This window comes from Saccopteryx bilineata, chromosome 2 (assembly GCF_036850765.1).
Source record: "Saccopteryx bilineata isolate mSacBil1 chromosome 2, mSacBil1_pri_phased_curated, whole genome shotgun sequence".
Lineage (NCBI taxonomy): Eukaryota > Metazoa > Chordata > Mammalia > Chiroptera > Emballonuridae > Saccopteryx > Saccopteryx bilineata.
Genome location: NC_089491.1, coordinates 260,977,925 through 260,996,778, shown reverse-complemented (window position 1 = coordinate 260,996,778; position 18,854 = coordinate 260,977,925). Strand labels below are relative to the sequence as shown.

General features: G+C 43.4%; 1 protein-coding gene across 1 annotated transcript in view; it reads left to right on the top strand.

The window, feature by feature from the left end:
• Window positions 1-18,854, top strand: part of GRK3 (G protein-coupled receptor kinase 3) — a 107,751-nt gene that overhangs the window by 71,567 nt on the left and 17,330 nt on the right. Inside the window, exons 10-13 of the mRNA XM_066260274.1 lie at window positions 5,826-5,904; window positions 7,682-7,812; window positions 10,269-10,363; window positions 12,259-12,366. Coding sequence (XP_066116371.1) covers window positions 5,826-5,904; window positions 7,682-7,812; window positions 10,269-10,363; window positions 12,259-12,366 — 413 coding nt within the window. The remainder of the gene's footprint in view (window positions 1-5,825; window positions 5,905-7,681; window positions 7,813-10,268; window positions 10,364-12,258; window positions 12,367-18,854) is intronic.

The window sequence follows — 18,854 nt, the reverse complement described above, 5'->3', positions numbered from 1 at the left end:
CATCTCAGACAAGAGTCAGTGCCCTGTGCTGCGACCAGTGTTTCAGCTGACAGGAGTGGAGGCCGAGCAGGCTGCACGCACCCCTCCCCCGGGAGTCGGCCCACGTGGCACTGGCTCCCCTTTCTGCTGGAAGTGTCTGTCCTTGATTCCGAGTGTGGATGTGCGCACACTGCAGTTTCAGTGGTTATTAAACTATGAATATTTAATGACTTATCTCACAGCTTTGGGTGTTTATTCTCTAGAAGGCCTGTGGAAAACAGTCGTTGGTATTGGGCAAATATTCGTACAGTTTTTATGTAGTGATTTCATCATTTTTTTTTTTTTAATTCAGCTGAGGGAGAATGTGGTTAAGGTGTTGTTTAATTCCCCACCTATCTACCGCTAAGGGAATAAATAAAAAATTGGGGTTTTCTGGGGTTACTGCTTTGAATTAATTGAAGAGAATTGTTTATATAATATTTTTTTATTCAAATATCAAAACTGTTTAGTTGGGTTTTTTTTTTACATATAAAATTTAACCAAAAGAGTTGTATTAAAGTCAAATTATTTGGCATTGTTTTTGCTTTTCAGAGCCCACTTTATACGTTTTTAGTAATCTTCTTAAAATTGCCTCATTGCAGCGAAGTTTAAATCAGCCTTTACCAACATGATGCTGTAGGACGGGTCCCCAAACTATGGCCCGTGGGCCACATGTGGCCCCCTGAGGCCATTTTTCTGGCCCCTGCCGCACTTCCGGAAGGGGCACCTCTTTCATTAGTGGTCAGTGAGAGGAGCATAGTTTCCATTGAAATACTGGTCAGTTTGTTGATTTAAATTTACTTGTTCTTTATTTTAAATATTGTATTTGTTCCCGTTTTGTTTTTTTACTTTAAAATAAGATATGTGCAGTGTGCATAGGGATTTGTTCCAGCCCTCCAACGGTCTGAGGGACAGTGAACTGGCCCCCTGTGTAAAAAGTTTGGGGACCCCTGCTGTAGGATGTTGGTATGATACTTAGCTACACTCCCTTGTTATAGTTGTCTTTTGTTTGTTTTTTTACTAGAAGTATTTTTTTTTCTTTCAATCTCAAATGGAGTAGTTTACCCCTCACCGCCCAGACAGTGGGAAGTCCTGTTGCCAGTTTTGTTCTGTAATTTTTGCACGGTAACAGGGTAAGTCTTGTTTGAGAAGCAGAATAAGTACGTCCATGGCTGGGAGGAGTGCTCAGCACCATCATTTCATAGATCCCTTAGTGTTCCTCTGATGTGTCCTTCCTTCCTCCCTTCCTCCCTCCTTCCCTCCCTCCCTCCCTCCCTCTCTTCTTTCCTTCCTTTGTGGAGGACCTAGACCATGCCAAGCAGTCTGTTATAAGATGGGGTCCCAAAACCTGACTTTGCTCCTTGCTCGTATAGAGCTGCATAGAGAATGAGAGAAGGTGGTAGTATTCACATCATCTCAGAAGAGTACAGGTAATTGGACCATGTGGCAAGAGCTATGAAAGACAGGTATTCAGAAGGCGCTTACCAGGGTGGAGACGTCAGTAAGTGTTCCTGTGGAGTCAGGGGAGGTGCCAGCATGTGTCAGGTCCTGAGCACAGAGGGTTTGGGGACCTCAGAGAAGGCCACCTGGCTGGTGCTGGATGTGACGGGGTGAGTAGCACAAGAGGGAGCTCAGAGAGAGAAACAGACATAGGCCAGAATGGACCATAAAGAGCTTTCTGGGCCGATGTGGAGAATTTAAAAAACCTTACAGCAGTTGGAAACAACATGTGTTAAGTAGGAAGATAACATAATAAGCCTTACAGTTGGAGACAATTCTTCTGACTGCAACGTGGAGAAATTTCTTAAAGAAATACTTCACGGCTCATTTTATCACAGTTTTATGCAGAGTTGCTGCAAAATGCAAGCTATTTTGCTTACTATCAAAGACAGTTCTTTGCTGAGGGATTTTATTTTAGAGTCTACCTCGAAAAATTCACTATTACAAACTGATTTTTATTTGTAATCAAGGCAGAACATCTTAACAGAAACCATCTTTAACTGTATCATCACCATTCATTAAATTGCTGCCTGTTTGTTCGTGTTGGTTGGTACTTGGTTCTTTGTGTCCCAGAGTCCGCACGAGACTGGATGGTGTCTGCTCAGTGTTGCAGTCAGCGAGTTAGAGGAGGGAGCCGAATCATCTTTCTTTCTCCAAGGTTTTACTTTACATTGCTCTGAAGTCTGGCTTTTAGAAGTAGCCTAGCGTAGAATTCAGCAGAGGGTCAGGAGGCTTGGGGTTGGAATGTTGGCCAGCTACCAAATTTCTCTGTGACCTCAGACAAGTCATTTCCCTTTTGGGAAGCTTGCGTTTTCTTAACATCTTTAAAATAAAGAAGTTGAACCAGGTAACTTAAATTTTTTTAAAGAGCCCTTGCTACTCAGATAGCCTATGATTCTAAATCTGCAGTTCACACCCCACCTTAGTAATGTAGTCTCTTACGTATACTTTAACCTTTGGACGTTTTCTCAGCACTGTCATGAGAAGGATTGTGTATCATCGTGTTCAGAAATGCCCCTGGGTGGGGTCTACCTGTCCCTGTGGTGAAGTGAGGCAGTCACTGTCTCAAGCCAGGAAAGACCCTGGCTTTACTAAGTCCTGGGTCCAGCCACTTCCCCCTCTGCAGATGAATCGCTCACTGGATCAAGAACCAGAGTACGTGGGGAACTCCATTTAGGAAGAGGCAGGATGAGGCATCTCCAGCAGACTGTTGGAAAGGTCTGGTGCATCATGGCTGGGTTCCAAGTGGGACAGCCCCCAACCCCCAAGGTCACATGGCTGTTAACAGAAAAGCAATAGCATCTTTAGTTACAGCAACACAGATCTTGAAGTCAGTAAACAGTAGCACCATCTCAACAAAACTCTAAAGAAAACTAGGTAACCACAAAATGAATTTTGTAATTCACTCTGGGGTAATTTTCCCCAGAAGATTTGTGGAGATTTGAGTTCAAGTTCACAAATCTTCAGCAGTTAGGGATGCTTGAACTCTCATTTAGCTGGATGCCCTTAATACAGAGGTTTGAACAATGTGAATTTCCCTGCAGGTTATTCTGCTGAAACTTGAATTTAGTCATTCTTTTTTTCTGTTCAAAAAGTAGATATAGTGAGTCTTTGCCATTTTTATTTGAATCAGTTGAGTGGCAAGTGTTTAGTGTATGTAAAGACTCTAAATAGACCTTATTCTAGAACCAGCATAGCACTGATGAATTTTCATGGGGGAGCCCACATGTGAGTCCAGCACCCAGATCATGGGGTAGAAAGTGACCAGAGTCCCAGAATCCTCCCTGTGCCCCTTTCAGCCACTCACCCCCACGCCCAAACTAACTGCTACCCAGATTTCCAGCACCATAATTTAGCTTTGCTTGTGTTTGAACTTTAAAGGTTCTTGTTTGTGTGTAGCGCCTCTTCACTCAGTGTCGCTTGTGACATCGTCTATGTCGCTGCACACGACCGCCGTGCACTCCGTGGCTAAATATAGGGCTTGGCAAGCTATGTATATAGCCTGCAGAACAAATCTGGCTCAGGGCCTTGTCTTGTCCAGCCCACGAACCAAGAATGGTTTTGATGTTTTGAAAAGATTGTAAAGAAAATAAGCAAAGAATACACGACAGAGACGGTCTGGGGCCTGCAGAGCCGAAAATATTTACTGTCTCGCCCTTTGTCGAAAAAATTTGCTGACCCATGTTCTCTGGTATGTCCATTGCACAGATATACCAGAATTTAGGTATCTACTCTCATGGGATAGGCATGTGGGTTATTTCCTGGTTTGGGCTCTTCTGAGTAGTGTTGTGAGGAATGTTCTCGTGCAGTCCTCTGCGGGTACCTGAGCGCAGGGTCCGTGAAGGGTGTAGCCTAGGCGAGAATGCTGGTCACAGATTCGCAGGTGGTGCTCAGCTTCTGCGGGCGCTGCCCAACAGCTTGTGAAAGTAGTCACTGCGTTGTACGCTCATAGCAGCCACATGTAGAAGATCTATGTCCTCCATACCTGCCCAACACTCAGTATCGTCAGCCTTTTTAAATTTTAGCCAGTTCTTGTAAGTTCACGTGATGATGGCATGTTGTGATTTTTAATGGGCATTTCCTTGAGGACTAGCTAAGGTTCAGCATCTGTTCCTAGGCTTGCAGGTCATTTGATAGCCTCTTATATGAAGTGCCCATTTAATTATTATTATTGTTATTATTATTTGCCATTTTTCTGTTGGATTGATTGCAGTTTTTTTTCTCTGTTGATTTACAAGAGTTCTTTATATGTTCTAATAAGAGTTTTTCCTTATTGCATTTTTGGATTACAAATATTTTCTCCCATCTGGGACTTTATTTTTTTACTCTCTCAGTGGTGTCTTCTGAGGAACAGAAGTTCTCAATTGCATTTTGGTCCAGTTTATCAGTGTTTCATTGTTAGTGCATTCTGTGACCTGTTGAAAAAATCTTCACTTGTCCTAAGTTCAGGAAGATACACTCTTTCATTTTCTTCTAGCAGCTTTATTGTTTTAGCCTTATGTCTGTGTCCATGCAGAGTGGACGTCAGTGTGGTGTGAGGCGGGGGCGGTTCCTTACCTTTCATTGCACAGAAATCCATTTGCCGCAGCACCATTGATTGAAAATGTCACCGTGCCCTCTGCTCTGTAGTGTCACTTTATCACAAATAAATTGACCATTTACATGTGGGTCTATTTCAGGAGTCTCTGTTCTGTTGCACTGGCCTATTTGTCTGTCCTTGGAATAATTTCCCACAGTCTGAATTACTGTTGCTTTATTGTAAGTCTTGGTCTCTGGCATAATGAGATTCCCAGCTTTGTTTTTATTCAAGAGTACAGGGGGTCCTTGGATTATGACACAGTTCCATTCCTATGACAGTGACATAACCCAAATTTTGGTGTAAGTCGAAACACACCCTAGCCTAAGTCACTTACCTATCCTAACACAATTGTAAAATCATACTCTAGAACATAAAAACACAACTAAGCCACAGAAAAAGGAGAAGGACATAAATACACTGTACTGTACACTGTACTGCATGTTCTTCTGCCGTGCGCAAACTAGTTCGCTCATGTAGTCTGTAAGTACGACACTAATGGCGTGAGTCAAGACATTCACATTTCCACTTTTTCAGGTTTTTATGGGAGTGAGTGTCATATACTCGAAACATCATATATTGAGACTGTCGTAACCTGAGGACCCCCTATCTATAAACTTCTCTTGTGTGTCTGGGTTATTGTGTACATTTTAGAATCAGCTTGTCATGTTTCATTTTAATTAAGATTGCATGGCATCAATAAATTAGTTTTGGGAAAATTGGCATTGTTGCCACTGAGTTCTTTAGTCCTTGACTCTGGTGTATCTTGTTCACTTTCAAATGCTAATTTAATTTCACTTTTATTCTTAGTGTTTGAAGGTAATAATACAGATCACATTTTACCTGCCATGGTATGGTTGTTCCAGTTCCAAATCAGAGATTGGAAAGGGCATTTGGCCTACCAGAACCAAAATGTAGACCAACAAACAGACGAGCAAGGCAGGAATAGCTTTCTGTGGAATCTGAGCCTTTTGCGAAGACATAGATAGAAGAGACATGATTAAAGCCAAGGGAGAGAGAGAAGACCTTGGAGTTCGTTGCCCCATTTAGTAATGCTGTGTCTCTATGCATGTTATCATGTAACCTGCTCTGTTTTACTGTGACTGTCCAAGTTACCCTGTAAGTGTCTGTGCTCAACGCGTGGGACAGTGATGTGGGTGGATGCAGTGATGTGAGGTGTGCTTTTCAGGGAAGGTTTTGCTTTTCTTATATATATATTTTTTTATTCTAGGATTGCCCTTTCATTGTATGTATGACCTATGCCTTCCATACTCCAGATAAACTCTGCTTCATCTTGGATCTGATGAATGGTAAGCAGACCCTGCGAAGTCTGGATACCCTGAGAGTCTTGGCCGTGACGGTGAATCTTTGCACGCGCTGATGTAGGCTGATGGACAGCTTGCCTCTTTCAGATAATTAGTTCCCCCCTGAAGATTAAGGAAACCTTTTACTCTTTAGTTTTTCATTAAAATTCATTTTTAAAGGTTGACTGTGATTTCCCTTGAGCCCTCCCAGTCTCTCCCCAGCAAGTTGCATTTTCTAGAGAAGATTTTCATAGACTCTTCCAGTGAAACTAGCTTTTCTGGAATGCAGCTGGCCTAGATCTTTAATTAGCTCGTTTGCTGATCCTCGACTTTTAGGGATGAAATATCTCATAAGAATGTAAGAATATTGGTTAAATGTATTTAAAAACCAGCTTTGAAGGATTTTAGCCCAATTTTCTGTACCTTTAGCCAAGATCAACTGTCTATTGATTTTTTAAACTATGAATGAATGATGACCCTTAGAATGCCCAAAAAGTTTTAGCTAAAAAAAAATAGTTTATAAAACAGACAGTGAGATAGTATCTAGTACAATTATTTTTAGTTACAAGAGCTGAAATTAAAGGACATACAGTTCAACAAATGAAATACTTTTTTTTTGAAATTTACATGAAGTTTTACTGTGTTTTGAGTGTTTAAGATGGGGTCTATCTGACAGTATGAGGGATTTCACAGACATAATGAACAGAAGCCACACAGCAGCATGTATTCTATAGAATTTTATTTGTGTGACTGGCAGGACAAGCAAAACAGAAACTCTGGTTGCCTGATGGGACAGGGGTTGCAGGGTGGGCGAAAAAGGTTAAAGGATTACGAAGTACAAATTACCAGTTATAAAATGTAAAGTACAGCATAGGGAATATAATTAATAATATTGTACTAACTGTGTGGTATCAGATGTGTGCTAGATTTAATGGGGTGATCACTTTGTAAGTTACATAGATGTCTGACCACTATGTTGTACACCTGAAACTAATATAATATATTATGTCAGCTATAATTGAAAAATAAATTTTACTGGCCCTGACTGGTGGCTCAGTGGATAAAATGTAGGCCTGGTGTATGGTCATACCTGGTTCGATTCCTGGTCAGGGCCCACAAGAGAAGTGGCCATCTGCTTCTACCTCGCTTCTTCTCCCCCTTCTCTCCCTCTTCCCCTCCCACAGCCAGTGGCTCGATTGGTTCGAGCATGGCCTGGGTGCTGAGGATAGCTTCGTTATTCCAAGTGTGTAGGCCTCAGGCACTAAAAATAGCTATGTACTTGAGCATCGGTCCTAGGTAGGGTTGCCAGGTAGATCCTGGTCGGGGCTCATGCAGGAGTCTCCCGCTCTATCTCCCCTCCTCTTACCTTAAAACAAATTACTGTATTTGCTTTATGAACTATCAATATGACCAATTTATTTATCTATTTACTTATTTTTCCACAAGGCCAATTGCTAAGCCAGCTACTGTATCGCTACATATAGGTTGACTCAGTTATGAGATAGGATTGAAGTAACCCAAGCAGAAGAGCTAATCCCACCCTGTGGGGTTTTCTGGGAGCTGTGCTACCAATCTGAGAATGACGACTTCGTTTGATATTGTCCTAGCCATCACTGCATTTAAGTCTTCTCATTGTTTAAGTTTTCTCTGTAATTTTTAAAGTGCTTTGTCAAACTTTAGAAATCGAAGATTGGCATATAGACGACGCAAAAGTTTTCGACTATGTCCCAACTATTTAGGATGACAACAATTTTTAAATTAAATTCTTTATCTCTGATTCTAGGGGGTGATTTGCATTATCACCTTTCACAACACGGGGTGTTTTCTGAGAAGGAGATGCGGTTTTATGCCACTGAGATCATCCTGGGGCTGGAGCACATGCACAATCGGTTTGTTGTTTACAGAGACTTGAAGGTAAGGCTGTCCGGCAGACTCACTGTGACCGCACCTGCACAGTAGGTGTGTGGTCCAGCTCTCCAGACAGCCCCTTGTTGTTCAATGTATCCTGTTGTTTTCCTTATCTTAGCCCCAAAGCAATTGTCACCTGTGTGATGTCTTTTTCTTCCAGACTCTAAACTCTGTTCTAGGAGCTTGTGTCTGTCCTAGTTGTCACTGTCACTTTGGTGTCTGCGACAGTGCCTGGTACGGCTTAGAGACTAATTCAGAATTTTTTATTAGTTCATTCATGAAGCGCAGGACAGTAGTTATTTGGTGTTGCTTGTTTTACAGTTAATTGTAATTCAATTACTGTTCGCTAAGGAGCTGATGCGATCCTGGCTGTGTGTTCGAGCTGGAGCTGTACAAAGATGACAGGCAGAGAACATATGTCTCGCAGGACTCACACTCATGAACCGAGGCAGAGCCTGGCTGAGTCATAGCTCGTCTGCAGCGCTCAGCAGCCTGCAGATGTCCCCCCAAAGGCCGCTGTCACAGCTTCACACTGTTTTGAGATCACCTTAAAAACCACAAGTAGATAGACTTTTAGATCCCTCAACTCCGTAACCCCAGAGGGCTATGTTTGAGTGTCTGTTCTTGTTTTGTACTTATTTTGTTTTTTGTTTTTAAACCTCACTGGACTTTGGAAACAAGTAAATAAAATAATAAAGAGTAAATAGAAAATAAAGCAAAAAAACCCAAAAAACGAAATCTCGCCATTTGTGACAGCATAGTTGGACCCAAAGGGCATTAAATGAAGTAAGTCAGACAGAGAAAGACAGATACAGTAGGATTTCACTTATATGTGGAATCTAAAAAAACAAACAGACGAATAAACAAATCAGAAACAGCCCGTCCATACAGAGAACAAGCTGATGGTTGCCAAAAGAGAGGGGAGTGGGGGACTAAATAAATAAACAAAGTTTGTAACTCTCACTACAGTTGGAAAAACAAAAATAAGTCTATTCTGAGTTTTTCTGTTCCAGACCACAGTGCTTGGTCCTGGGTTCTGCTCTGATGAGGAAGCTAGGAGTTTGCTCAGTACATCTGTGGGGACACTCATCTGGCCAGCTGTCTGAAGACAGGGCAAAAGACAAAGGGGCCATGGCACACTGTAGACGTGATCATCTAAATATATAAATGTGTAAATAATAATGAGAAGAAAAATGATAGGCATGGCCATTTCCCAATAGGATGGGAAGACCCTAGGAGACTGGGTCCACCTCCCGTCTCAGATTCCTTCTTGAATGAACCATAGGTAACCAACCAAAGTGTACAGACTATGTTCTTCCTTCCAAGGAGCAAGCATGTTTTGATTTGCTTTTTATAATTACCTTCTAAGAATCTAAAATAAAATACTTTATTTCTTGAGCATATTATTATTATTATTAAAATATTTGGCAAGTTTTAAAGCTCTTTCAAAGTTAAAGAATTATTCCCTTAGCTTTCATGTGAGCATAGAGAAGAAAAAAATGTATTTTCATTGAAGAAATAATTAGACACTGGTTGGCACATGACATTTTAGTTCCTCATGTGAGTTTTGTAGAAGAATAAAATGCATGTTGAAGGCCCATAAAGAACTACTGTAATGCATTTTAATTTAAATCTATAACCGGTTCCTAATCATCTTTAGGCTGTAGTTTTGTTTTCTAAGCTATTTAGTAGGCAGTGGTATTATTTAATTTCTATTCCAACTTAATTCTAGTCCCTCATGATTATCTGTGCTTCATTTTTCTAATAGCGTGCCATCATTTTTATTTCAAGCAAAACAGTAGTTGATCTCCAGCAGAAAAAATATGAAGACACGACTGTAATTCAATGTATGTTAGGGAGAGGAGCTTTGTTTTTCATGATTATGCCAAGTAAATCTAATCGTAATGGATACATTTCATCAGCGTTGCGGTCAAAATTATATTTGTGATTTGGTGGAGCCCGGTGTTGATCATGCACCCATAAACAAATGACACTGATCGGGACTGGTGTGGCATGGTGGACTGTTTTGACTTCTTAGGTACAGTCAAAACAGTGTTGGTACAGTCTTGCAAGATTCCTTTCTGTGCTGAACTGTCAGTCACCTGTTTGGAAGTCGTTATGCGTTACAGAAGCCATGAAGCCAGTGGCTGAAGTGCAGAGAGGAACAAGCTGTTTGCTGATTTGTGGTCCCAGTCCTCCCTTCTTAGCTGTACTGTGTTTTATTTCCTAAGTCATAGGGTCCTTCACCTGTCATTGCCACTTTCCTGCTGAAGCTAACATGACAAAGTTTACTCTCCGTATCATGCCCTCCTTGTCTGTGATAATGTAAAGCTAGAATTTCTGTTTAGGAAGAAACGGCAATAAAATAATAGCATCTTAAGTGCCTGCAGTTTTAGAAGTTCTCAAAGTCTCTGTGGCATTTGGGGAATTCTCAAAGATCATTTTCTCTTTTTTCTCTTTAGCCCGCAAATATCCTCTTGGATGAATACGGCCATGTTAGGATATCAGATCTTGGTCTCGCCTGTGATTTTTCCAAAAAGAAGCCGCATGCAAGTGTGTGAGTAGTGCATCGACTCTGTTCGCTATTACTCCTCCTAATGCAGCTTGTTGACTCCCTCAGACCCCAACCTGGTCACGTGTCCCCACTCGCCCGTTCACCTTGCCAGCAGTGATTTCAATATAAGATAATGCTGGCTCAGGGAAGAACCCATGTCCGCATGTGCGGGAGAGGAAGTAAGAGCCTGTGCGCTCTCTCCTGGTCTGCGGGAGCGTGGACAGTCCCCCAGTGTAACTGCACAGGGACCGGGTGGTCTTTGGGAAAGGTAGGGGCCTCGGCAGCACACCCGAATCCCTGCTGGGCGTGTGACCCTGGGCCGCTGGTTTTTGCCTAGTGACCCTGGGGATCTCCTATGAAGGTGGTAATTAATCTCTGAATGTTGTAGTAAGGATCAATGACAAGGTCTGTGTGCCAAGCGCAGAGGCAGAGGTCAAGTTTCTCTCTCCTTCTGCTTCTTCCTTCTTTTTCAAAACAGCTTTTTCCTTTTAATTTTCTCAAGAGAAATTAGGAATATTTTTTTAACTGAAAAGAAAAAGTCTACTGTTGGCAGTTCAGGCTTTGAACGTGGGTCATGTTAGGTTTGAGTATTCTGTCAGTCCTCTGCATGTCCACGCTGAGGAGCCTCCCCGGCTGCTGAGCGCACCCTGACCTGCGCCTGGCGGTGACGGCGCTTTATCTGTGTGTGTTGACCCTGGCTGAGGACTCCTCTGAACCCAGAATTGCTAAAATGACAAGGGGAACGTCCCAGGGCTCTGCTGACGGACACCGAATAGAATCCCGGCGGGTTTTCATTTGTGTATCTGTTATCAGGTTTTTTTGGTGGAAAGTACGGAAAGGTGTATAGTTTGCGGAAAAGCAGACGACTTTTGCTTTTTTTATTTTTTTCTTTTGAAATGTATCATTCTTTTAACATGGTGTCATATGGTACCTCTTGAGCTCACACTCTTCTCTGTGTTGAATGGCCATGCAGACACTCTCAGGAGCCCGTTTGATGCACCCATGCAGAAAATGCACCACAAACCTTTCCTTTTGTGGAAGTGGGGTGCTTCTGAACGGCAGTCCTTTCTGGGGGACTGCATTAAATCAGAATCGCATTTTCAAGCTGTAATCCATCGTTAACAGTGAACAGCAGCACCATTTCTATAAACACGCTTCTCTTTCTACAGAATCTGGGATATGGTGATAAAAGCATTAGCGTTTGGATAACACTTTTAACGTTATGAGGCCAGACCTCTGGTCTCAGGACCTTCTCCCAGGGAGTCCATCAGACGTTTTTTTTAAGAGTTATTTGAATTTTTAATGCCCCAGCTATTTGGTATGCTAATTTCTCCAATTTAGTCAAGTCACCACTGCATATGGATCCAAAAGCTCATAAGCGTTAATCTTCTGATGACAGGATTAACTTTCAGATACAGGCTATTTATTTCTTTATAGAGCCTTCCCCACTTTTTGCTGTAGTTCACACATCAGTTTGAGGTGGTCTGTTCTCAGTATTTGAGCAGCATCAGTGACGGTGATGGGGAAGATTAGTTTCCGTGTTTAAATGATGATAGGCCACTGCCTAAAAAAGCTAAACACACAATAAAATACTGTATTTAAAGTAACAAGAGGTATACTAGGGCCAAAACACTGGCTTTGGAGCCAGCAGATCGAGGTTTGACTCCTTCATATTTTATGGTAATTTATTTGTATTAATTCCTGCACTAATTGAGACAGGAAAGGTTGTTTCCCGTTGGGCGTCGGATGATTCGCCTTTGTGTGGAAGCTCCTCTGTCCCCTGTGCCTTGTTTACAGTTGCTGCCATTTAATGAGCGATGCCCGAACCTCGTGATGAGCTGTTAATATGTTATAAGGTGGCTGCACTCGGATAACGCACGCCCCTCTCTTCTCCCTAGTGGTACCCACGGGTACATGGCCCCCGAGGTGCTGCAGAAGGGGACGGCGTACGACAGCAGTGCCGACTGGTTCTCCTTGGGCTGCATGCTGTTCAAGCTGCTGCGGGGGTGAGTGACAGGGCGTGGGCTGGGTCACAGGCACGACTTAGACTTCATTAGGCCCTAATGCGGCTTGGCTCACACAGTAATCTTTAAGCCACATGCTAATCTAAACGATGACTGTGGCTCTTTCTGCCCCGTTAAAGTGACAGCTTTATTCTCATAAGATTATGGACAGAAGCTTATGGTATGGTGTTTTTGTTCCATACCATGTAGGAATCACGACATACTTATATCTAAAATCAGACTGCTTTGAAAAAAATTTTTAAATGAAAAAAAAAAGACTACTTTGAAATATTCTCATTGATATGCTTTATTTGAGAATAAGTGTTATCTTAAAATGTGGGTAGCTGAATAAGGTAGGATTTTTTTTTCCTAGAAATTTCTCATGATTGGCTTTGGAGCTCGGGACATTTTGAGGGTTACAGAAGTAGGTGAAGACCAGAAATGAAGCCATCGTGAAGTGTGCATTTATTTGTAATCCTGCTGAAATCAATTTGTTTTTAACACACAAAAATGCAATTGTGTAATTTTGTGTTTTTAATGGATTTGTGTTATAGTTGACCCTTTGTCCTAAAATACTGAAAATAGTGAAACCAAGAGGAAGGATGAGATGATGACAATACTCTCAAAATATGTTCTCGTATTGAACGTTTAAAAACTGTTAGCATTTCCATTCATTTTAAGAATGTTTAGCCTATTTTAATAGGGAGCTTCAGTTTTCAAAATATGGTTTTTATTATTCTTCACGCACAAAGAGACAAAAAGTGCTTTATGTTAAAATTTCCTGGTCAAGATCTTCCCTCTAATGTTTCTCTCATGAACATACAAGGCTGGTGTTTTGCTAAACTCCTCAGTTTTTCCCTGGGAAGCCTCCCTGAGCGTGCTGCACCTGGTTATCACAGTGAGAGCGCTCTGGAGGGAGGCTGGGCTCCACTCCTCACCCGCTGGGCTCTGAGCTCCCCTGCTGCTTCCTCAGGGCTCTGACAATCCGGCTGTTCTCTGCTCACCCTGCTCGCTGGGAACTAAAATTGTATTACCGCTTAGAGAGTCAGGTCTTGTTGGTCCTGAATTGAATTATTGTATTTGTGGAGCCTGGATGGCCTTAATTCATGTCATCAGACAAGCTGACCTAATTAGAGAGCTCCTGCAAGGCCAGCCAGAGGAAGCCACTTCCACAAGAGACATTTTTCCAGCCTGGCTGAGCCACCGCGCCCAATGAGTGCGTGCACACTTGCCAGGGTCTTTGCCTGGGTCTCCATTGGAGATCAAGTTAGAGATGCAGCATCTACGCTTAGAAGTTCAAGATGGTAAAAAGCTGCAAAGCAGTGCAGCTGTTGATCGCGTTAATTCAAGATTCAAAAGTCTGTAGTATAACGATTTGAGAAAACCTGCAAAAGGCTTGCGATTAGGACTTTGTGCATGTTTTTATTTTTGTTTAATGTTGTTATTTTGTTTATCATAATGTCCATGCATATAAATGAGGGATGATCTGGCATAGCAGTATTATTCCGAGTGTTTGGTTTAATAACTCTGTAGAAGCTAGCATTGTGATTTGTGGTTAACAAGGTGAATTCAGTCTTATTTGGCCATCATTCAAATTCGGAGTGCTGAATTGGAAGGTATTCATTCATTTGCAAAGCCCTTGATCAGGCATGGTGCAAAATTACATTCAGTATGGCTCCTATTGAGCGGAGTCTTGGCTGACAGGAAGGCATCCAGAGGTTGGTCATGAGGATGGGATGGGGTGGATGACGAGAGGGGAGAAGGAGCTAGAAATCATGGCTCATAAGGAGCTGGGTGTAGTCTTTAGGGGAGCCATATGATTGGCTTCAGCTCTTGGAATGCCCATCTTACTGATGGGGCGGAAGTCATGCTGTATAGCTCCAGAGGGTAGGCTTTTTAAGGATGGAAAGGGTTTCAGCTTGACACAAGAATGTCCTTTCAAGTGTTTGAGCTGCCCAATAAAGGTGGGTCCCACCTCACAGAGACAAGCTCCCTGACACTGTTGGGTGGCCCTTGATTGAGCTTGAAATGGAAAGAATCTTCCCAGTGCAGAATGGATCAGATTTGATGACTTCCTCACTAGGATGTATGACCTAATGCCATTCGATTGCTCAAAAGCCATTCACAGGAAAGGATATGGCGCTGAAACCAAAGAGTAGGGAAATATATTTTGACTTAATTGACTTAAATTAAATTTGGTAAGTATTTATTTAGTACCTTTCACATGCAAGACTGTGCTTGACGCTTTGGGGAAAGGAAGAGAGGAAAGGAAAGAGAGAGGAACGGGAGGACAGAAGCCGCACGCGGTCCCTACGGAACCTGCAGGGAGCAGGTAGATTTGCACACAGGATTGCGAGCCACATGAGCTGGGCTGGTGTGCACGGGTGCGGCGGTATGTGGGGGCAGCACAGAAGGGGGTTGCCCGTTCTGACGGGGTGCAGGGAGTAGGGCTGACTTCGTGCAGGAGATACGCAGAGCAGGCTTTGAAGGATGGGTGGCAGCAGGAAGACCTGTGGTGGGAATAGACATGTTTTCTCTGGGGTGGGGACAACATGGAGCAGGTTGCCTTTCCCACTGGTGACCTGTGAGTGATGGGTCAGCTCTTTGTCAGGAGGGGCAGACGTGCTGAGAGAGGAGGTCAAAAGGATTGGGTCAGGCCCTGGGGGAGCCTAGAATTCCTGCTGTGGAGTCAGGGCTTTGTTCTGGGGGCCCAGAGGCTAAAGGCCTTGGAGCCAAGGAGGGACACAGGGCTGTTGTTCAGTACGAGGACCAGGCAGCAGAACGGAGTGTTGGAGGGACAGGGACAGGAGACATGGGTAAGAACCAGACAAAAGTCAGGGAGCGCTTGGGCTGGCACTCGGTACTGGGACCAGAAAAGAGGCAGGTGCCTTAATGATGTTGTCGTTAGAGTCCACAGTGCGACAGTGATTTTTGTTTTTGTTTTGTTTTGTTTTTTGGATGGATGCCTGGATGTGGAAGAAATTTGGGATGGTGCTGGTTGTTTTGATTCAGGGTAGTTGGGGGAATGATGATACCATGACCAGAATCAGTGGTTGTAAATGTCAGTGGTTCTCATGAAGCTGATGTTGACTGAGGGCCCTTTGTTGTGCAGGGGCTGTGCCCAGGGGCCCTCCTTACCTCAGCTGGAAACGAGCAGATACTGTCACCTGTTCCTCACAAGGTGGCAAGTGGGAAAACCTCGAAAACATGTCTAGAGCATCCTATCCAGCTTTCATACACCAGAGAGGGGAACCCGAGCATGAGGGCCATAAGACACCGAAACAAGCAGAGCAGGAGGCCGGGGCGAGCACCGGAGCCCTGGCCGGGCAGCAGCCTGTCCCTCTGCAAGCTGGGCTCTCACAGGGCAGACGCCAGGCCAGCCACTACCCAGTGCTTGCCCTCAACCCGCGGGGGCTTGGCAGTGCCTGGAGGCATTTTGGGGAGGGGCTACTCCTGGCACCTAGTGGGCAGAGGCCAGGGATGCTGCTGATGCCCAGACAGCCCCCGCTGCCCCAACAAAGACACCAGCCCAAAAGGCTAACAGCGCCGAGGCTGAGAAGCTGCTCTGGAGTACTTCCCTCCTCCGACATCTGTGCAGTCAAGTTCAGCCATGGTCACCAGGGGTCTTTTTTGTTCTGTTTTCTGTGGTTGAGCACTTCCCACATGGACCATGTGTCCCACAGCTTTTGCTGCAACACTTCTCAGCACACCCAGATTTTTCTTGATGCCCTGGAAGACCAACTTGGGGCAGGAGGGAAAGGAACCTGGACACGAGAAAGTTTCCAGGCCTGAGAATGTGTCTGCGTCCCGGGACTCCCAGTGATGGACTGAGCCACTCTGAGGCCTGTGTTTGGGTGGGGATCACTGTATGCACTTAAGAGGCCTCTCAGATGCGTGAGAGCACCCACATATGAAGATGTGGCCACCCTGCAATATGTGGGTCCTTAGTCTGCTCCTCAATCATGGTCCTGAGTCTGGGTTTCAGATGTCTCTTCAGGGAATGACCTGATGGGACAGTAGCCTGACCTCAAGCTTGTCACCACTGATTTTTTTTTTAATTCATTCAGTCAGAGGGAGGCAGAGAGATAGACTCCCACATGTGCCCTGACCAGGATTCACCCTGCAAGCCCACAGGGAGCGATGCTCTGCCCATCTGGGGCATTGCTCCATTGCTCAGCAACCAAACTCTTCTTAGAGCCTGAGGCAGAGGCCATGGAGCCATCCTCAGCGCCTGAGGCCAACTTGCTCCAATGAAGCCATGGCTGCAGGAGGGGAAGAGAGAGAGAGAGAGAGAGAGAAAGAAAGAGGGAGAGGGGTGAAGAAGCTCATGGGTACTTCTCCTGTGTGCCCGGACGGGAATCAAATCCAGGACATCTACATGCTGGGCCAACGCTCTACCACTGAGCCAACATGCCAGGATCACCATTGATTGTTTATCTTCAAAGGTGTCATACTCAGGGAGAGAGCCCAGGTGGTGGTCTGGGGGAAGTTGAGCTTTGCCCGAGGTTGGTAAGTCTGTTCCATGTGGAGAAAAAAAGGAATGTTTATAAATATTTTGGCAGCTATTGGCTTAGGTTCAAAATGCATGTAACATGCAGACATTCTGGTATTCTAAAATTAATGTTTGATGTAAGGGTTTTTAATCAGTTGTGATGATGCGCGCGTGTGTGTTTCCATCATTTGTCAAAGTTTGAACGATTTCCCAACTCGTTTGGGGGAACTTTGCAGCTCCCCCACTCTCTCTGTTATTCAAAAGCCACATCTGACCACTGCCCGTTCGAGCTGTGTTCCCATAACATCCCCTGGTGCGGTCAGAGTGTCGCATGTGCCATCGGGAGAGCTTGGCTCGCCTGGGAAGCTGTTGACAGGCCTGTGGCTGCATCGGGAAGCAGCTGTGATCACACAGGCTCTGTGAGCACCACGTGCCTCGTGCCAAGTGGCGATTATTACCAGTGGAGGTTTTCTTTAACATTTTCCAAAATAGAAACCGAGTCTTTGGTTTTGTTCACAAAGAATAATCAAGAGTGCATTGGAAACAGATGTGCCTCAGGATTTGCACTTGAAAATCCAAACTTTCTCAGCCCCACAGCATAGAAATGAAAGGCTGAAACACACTTCCGATCATTTCTTCTTGAGTCGGCCATGGAAAGAGCTATATTTATAACACGGGATCCGTAGTGATCGGGCCCATGTGCTGGAAATGTTTTTGGCACTCGCAGCCCCTGACTCCAGCCTCCCGCCAGTCTCACGAAAGACTTTTTAAATTTTGTACAGAGCATTGCTGTCAGAACACAGCGGTCCTTCTCCGCCAGTGTCAGGACCCAGCCCTGTCCTTCCGGCGCCAGATGCAGGCCAGTCCTTGGGGTCAAGAGCAGGAGTGGGGTCTTTCTGGCATTGCGCGCAGGAGCCACGTCAGACGCGGCCACAGAAACGCAGAGGTCACACAGTCCCTTTGTACACGTTCAGGGACTTTGTGGAAACAGCTGTGTCAAACAGAGAAACCGAGATTTTAGTAAGATTGTAATAATAAGCTTCTATTCCTTTTCTCTTGAACCGTGAATGTGTTAATATCTGTTCTGTATATTTTGTGTAAAAGAGTGATGCTGTTGTTGTTTTTTAACATTATATTTTCTTGTGAAGAACAACTCAGTATTGTTTGCTGTTATACCCTATTCGGTTTTCAAATGCAGTAATTGTACCGTTTTGTCTTGGGACACAATCAGGGTAAAAGACTATTTCCAATCAAGATCGATTTCAAAGATTAGTGTATGTTTGCTTGGTACCAGTTCTTGTTTAGATTTCTTTTTCAAATTAGTGCTTTCAAGAGGTGGAAATTACTTTGTGTTTCATTGCATGATAAAAGGGAAAATAAAGAGTGAGAGTGCCCTCTCTTGTACAAAATGAAAATTAAAATACTTAAGATAATAAATACTTTGAAGTGTTACAGTCTCGTTAAGAGTTGAGTCATTGAGTAACTTAATCAGTTCAGTAGGATGGCCGATTGGTTGCAGTAAGTGGTAGAGCAAATATAAGTGGAATTTTAGGGTTTTTTTCCTAAATTCCTTTGATTTGTGTGTTCAACATTCTAATCCCTTTTATAGAGTTAACTTTGAAATATCTTACAAAATAGCCCAACTCAGGTTTTGTTACCTATGCCTTAAAAATAAATCCAAAGGATTAGTAATTTTACAAGCATGTTTTACTATAAGAAAACTTAATTGTTTAAATACTTATTATAAAATAAAATAAATTACAATATAAAAATGCATATTAATTATATATTATATATCGATTTCATCTTTCATTTTCATATAAATAAATAAAGGCCATGTTTTTCTAATTTGCATGTTAAGTAGTCTCTCTTAATGCTAAGATTTCCTTTAAAAGCCAGCTTCTCCATAGAGTTAAAACATGGTAAGGAGTAAGAATAATTTGTTCTACAGAGGGTGTCAAGCAGACATTCATTTTGGAAAGTAAGATTCACCTTTATT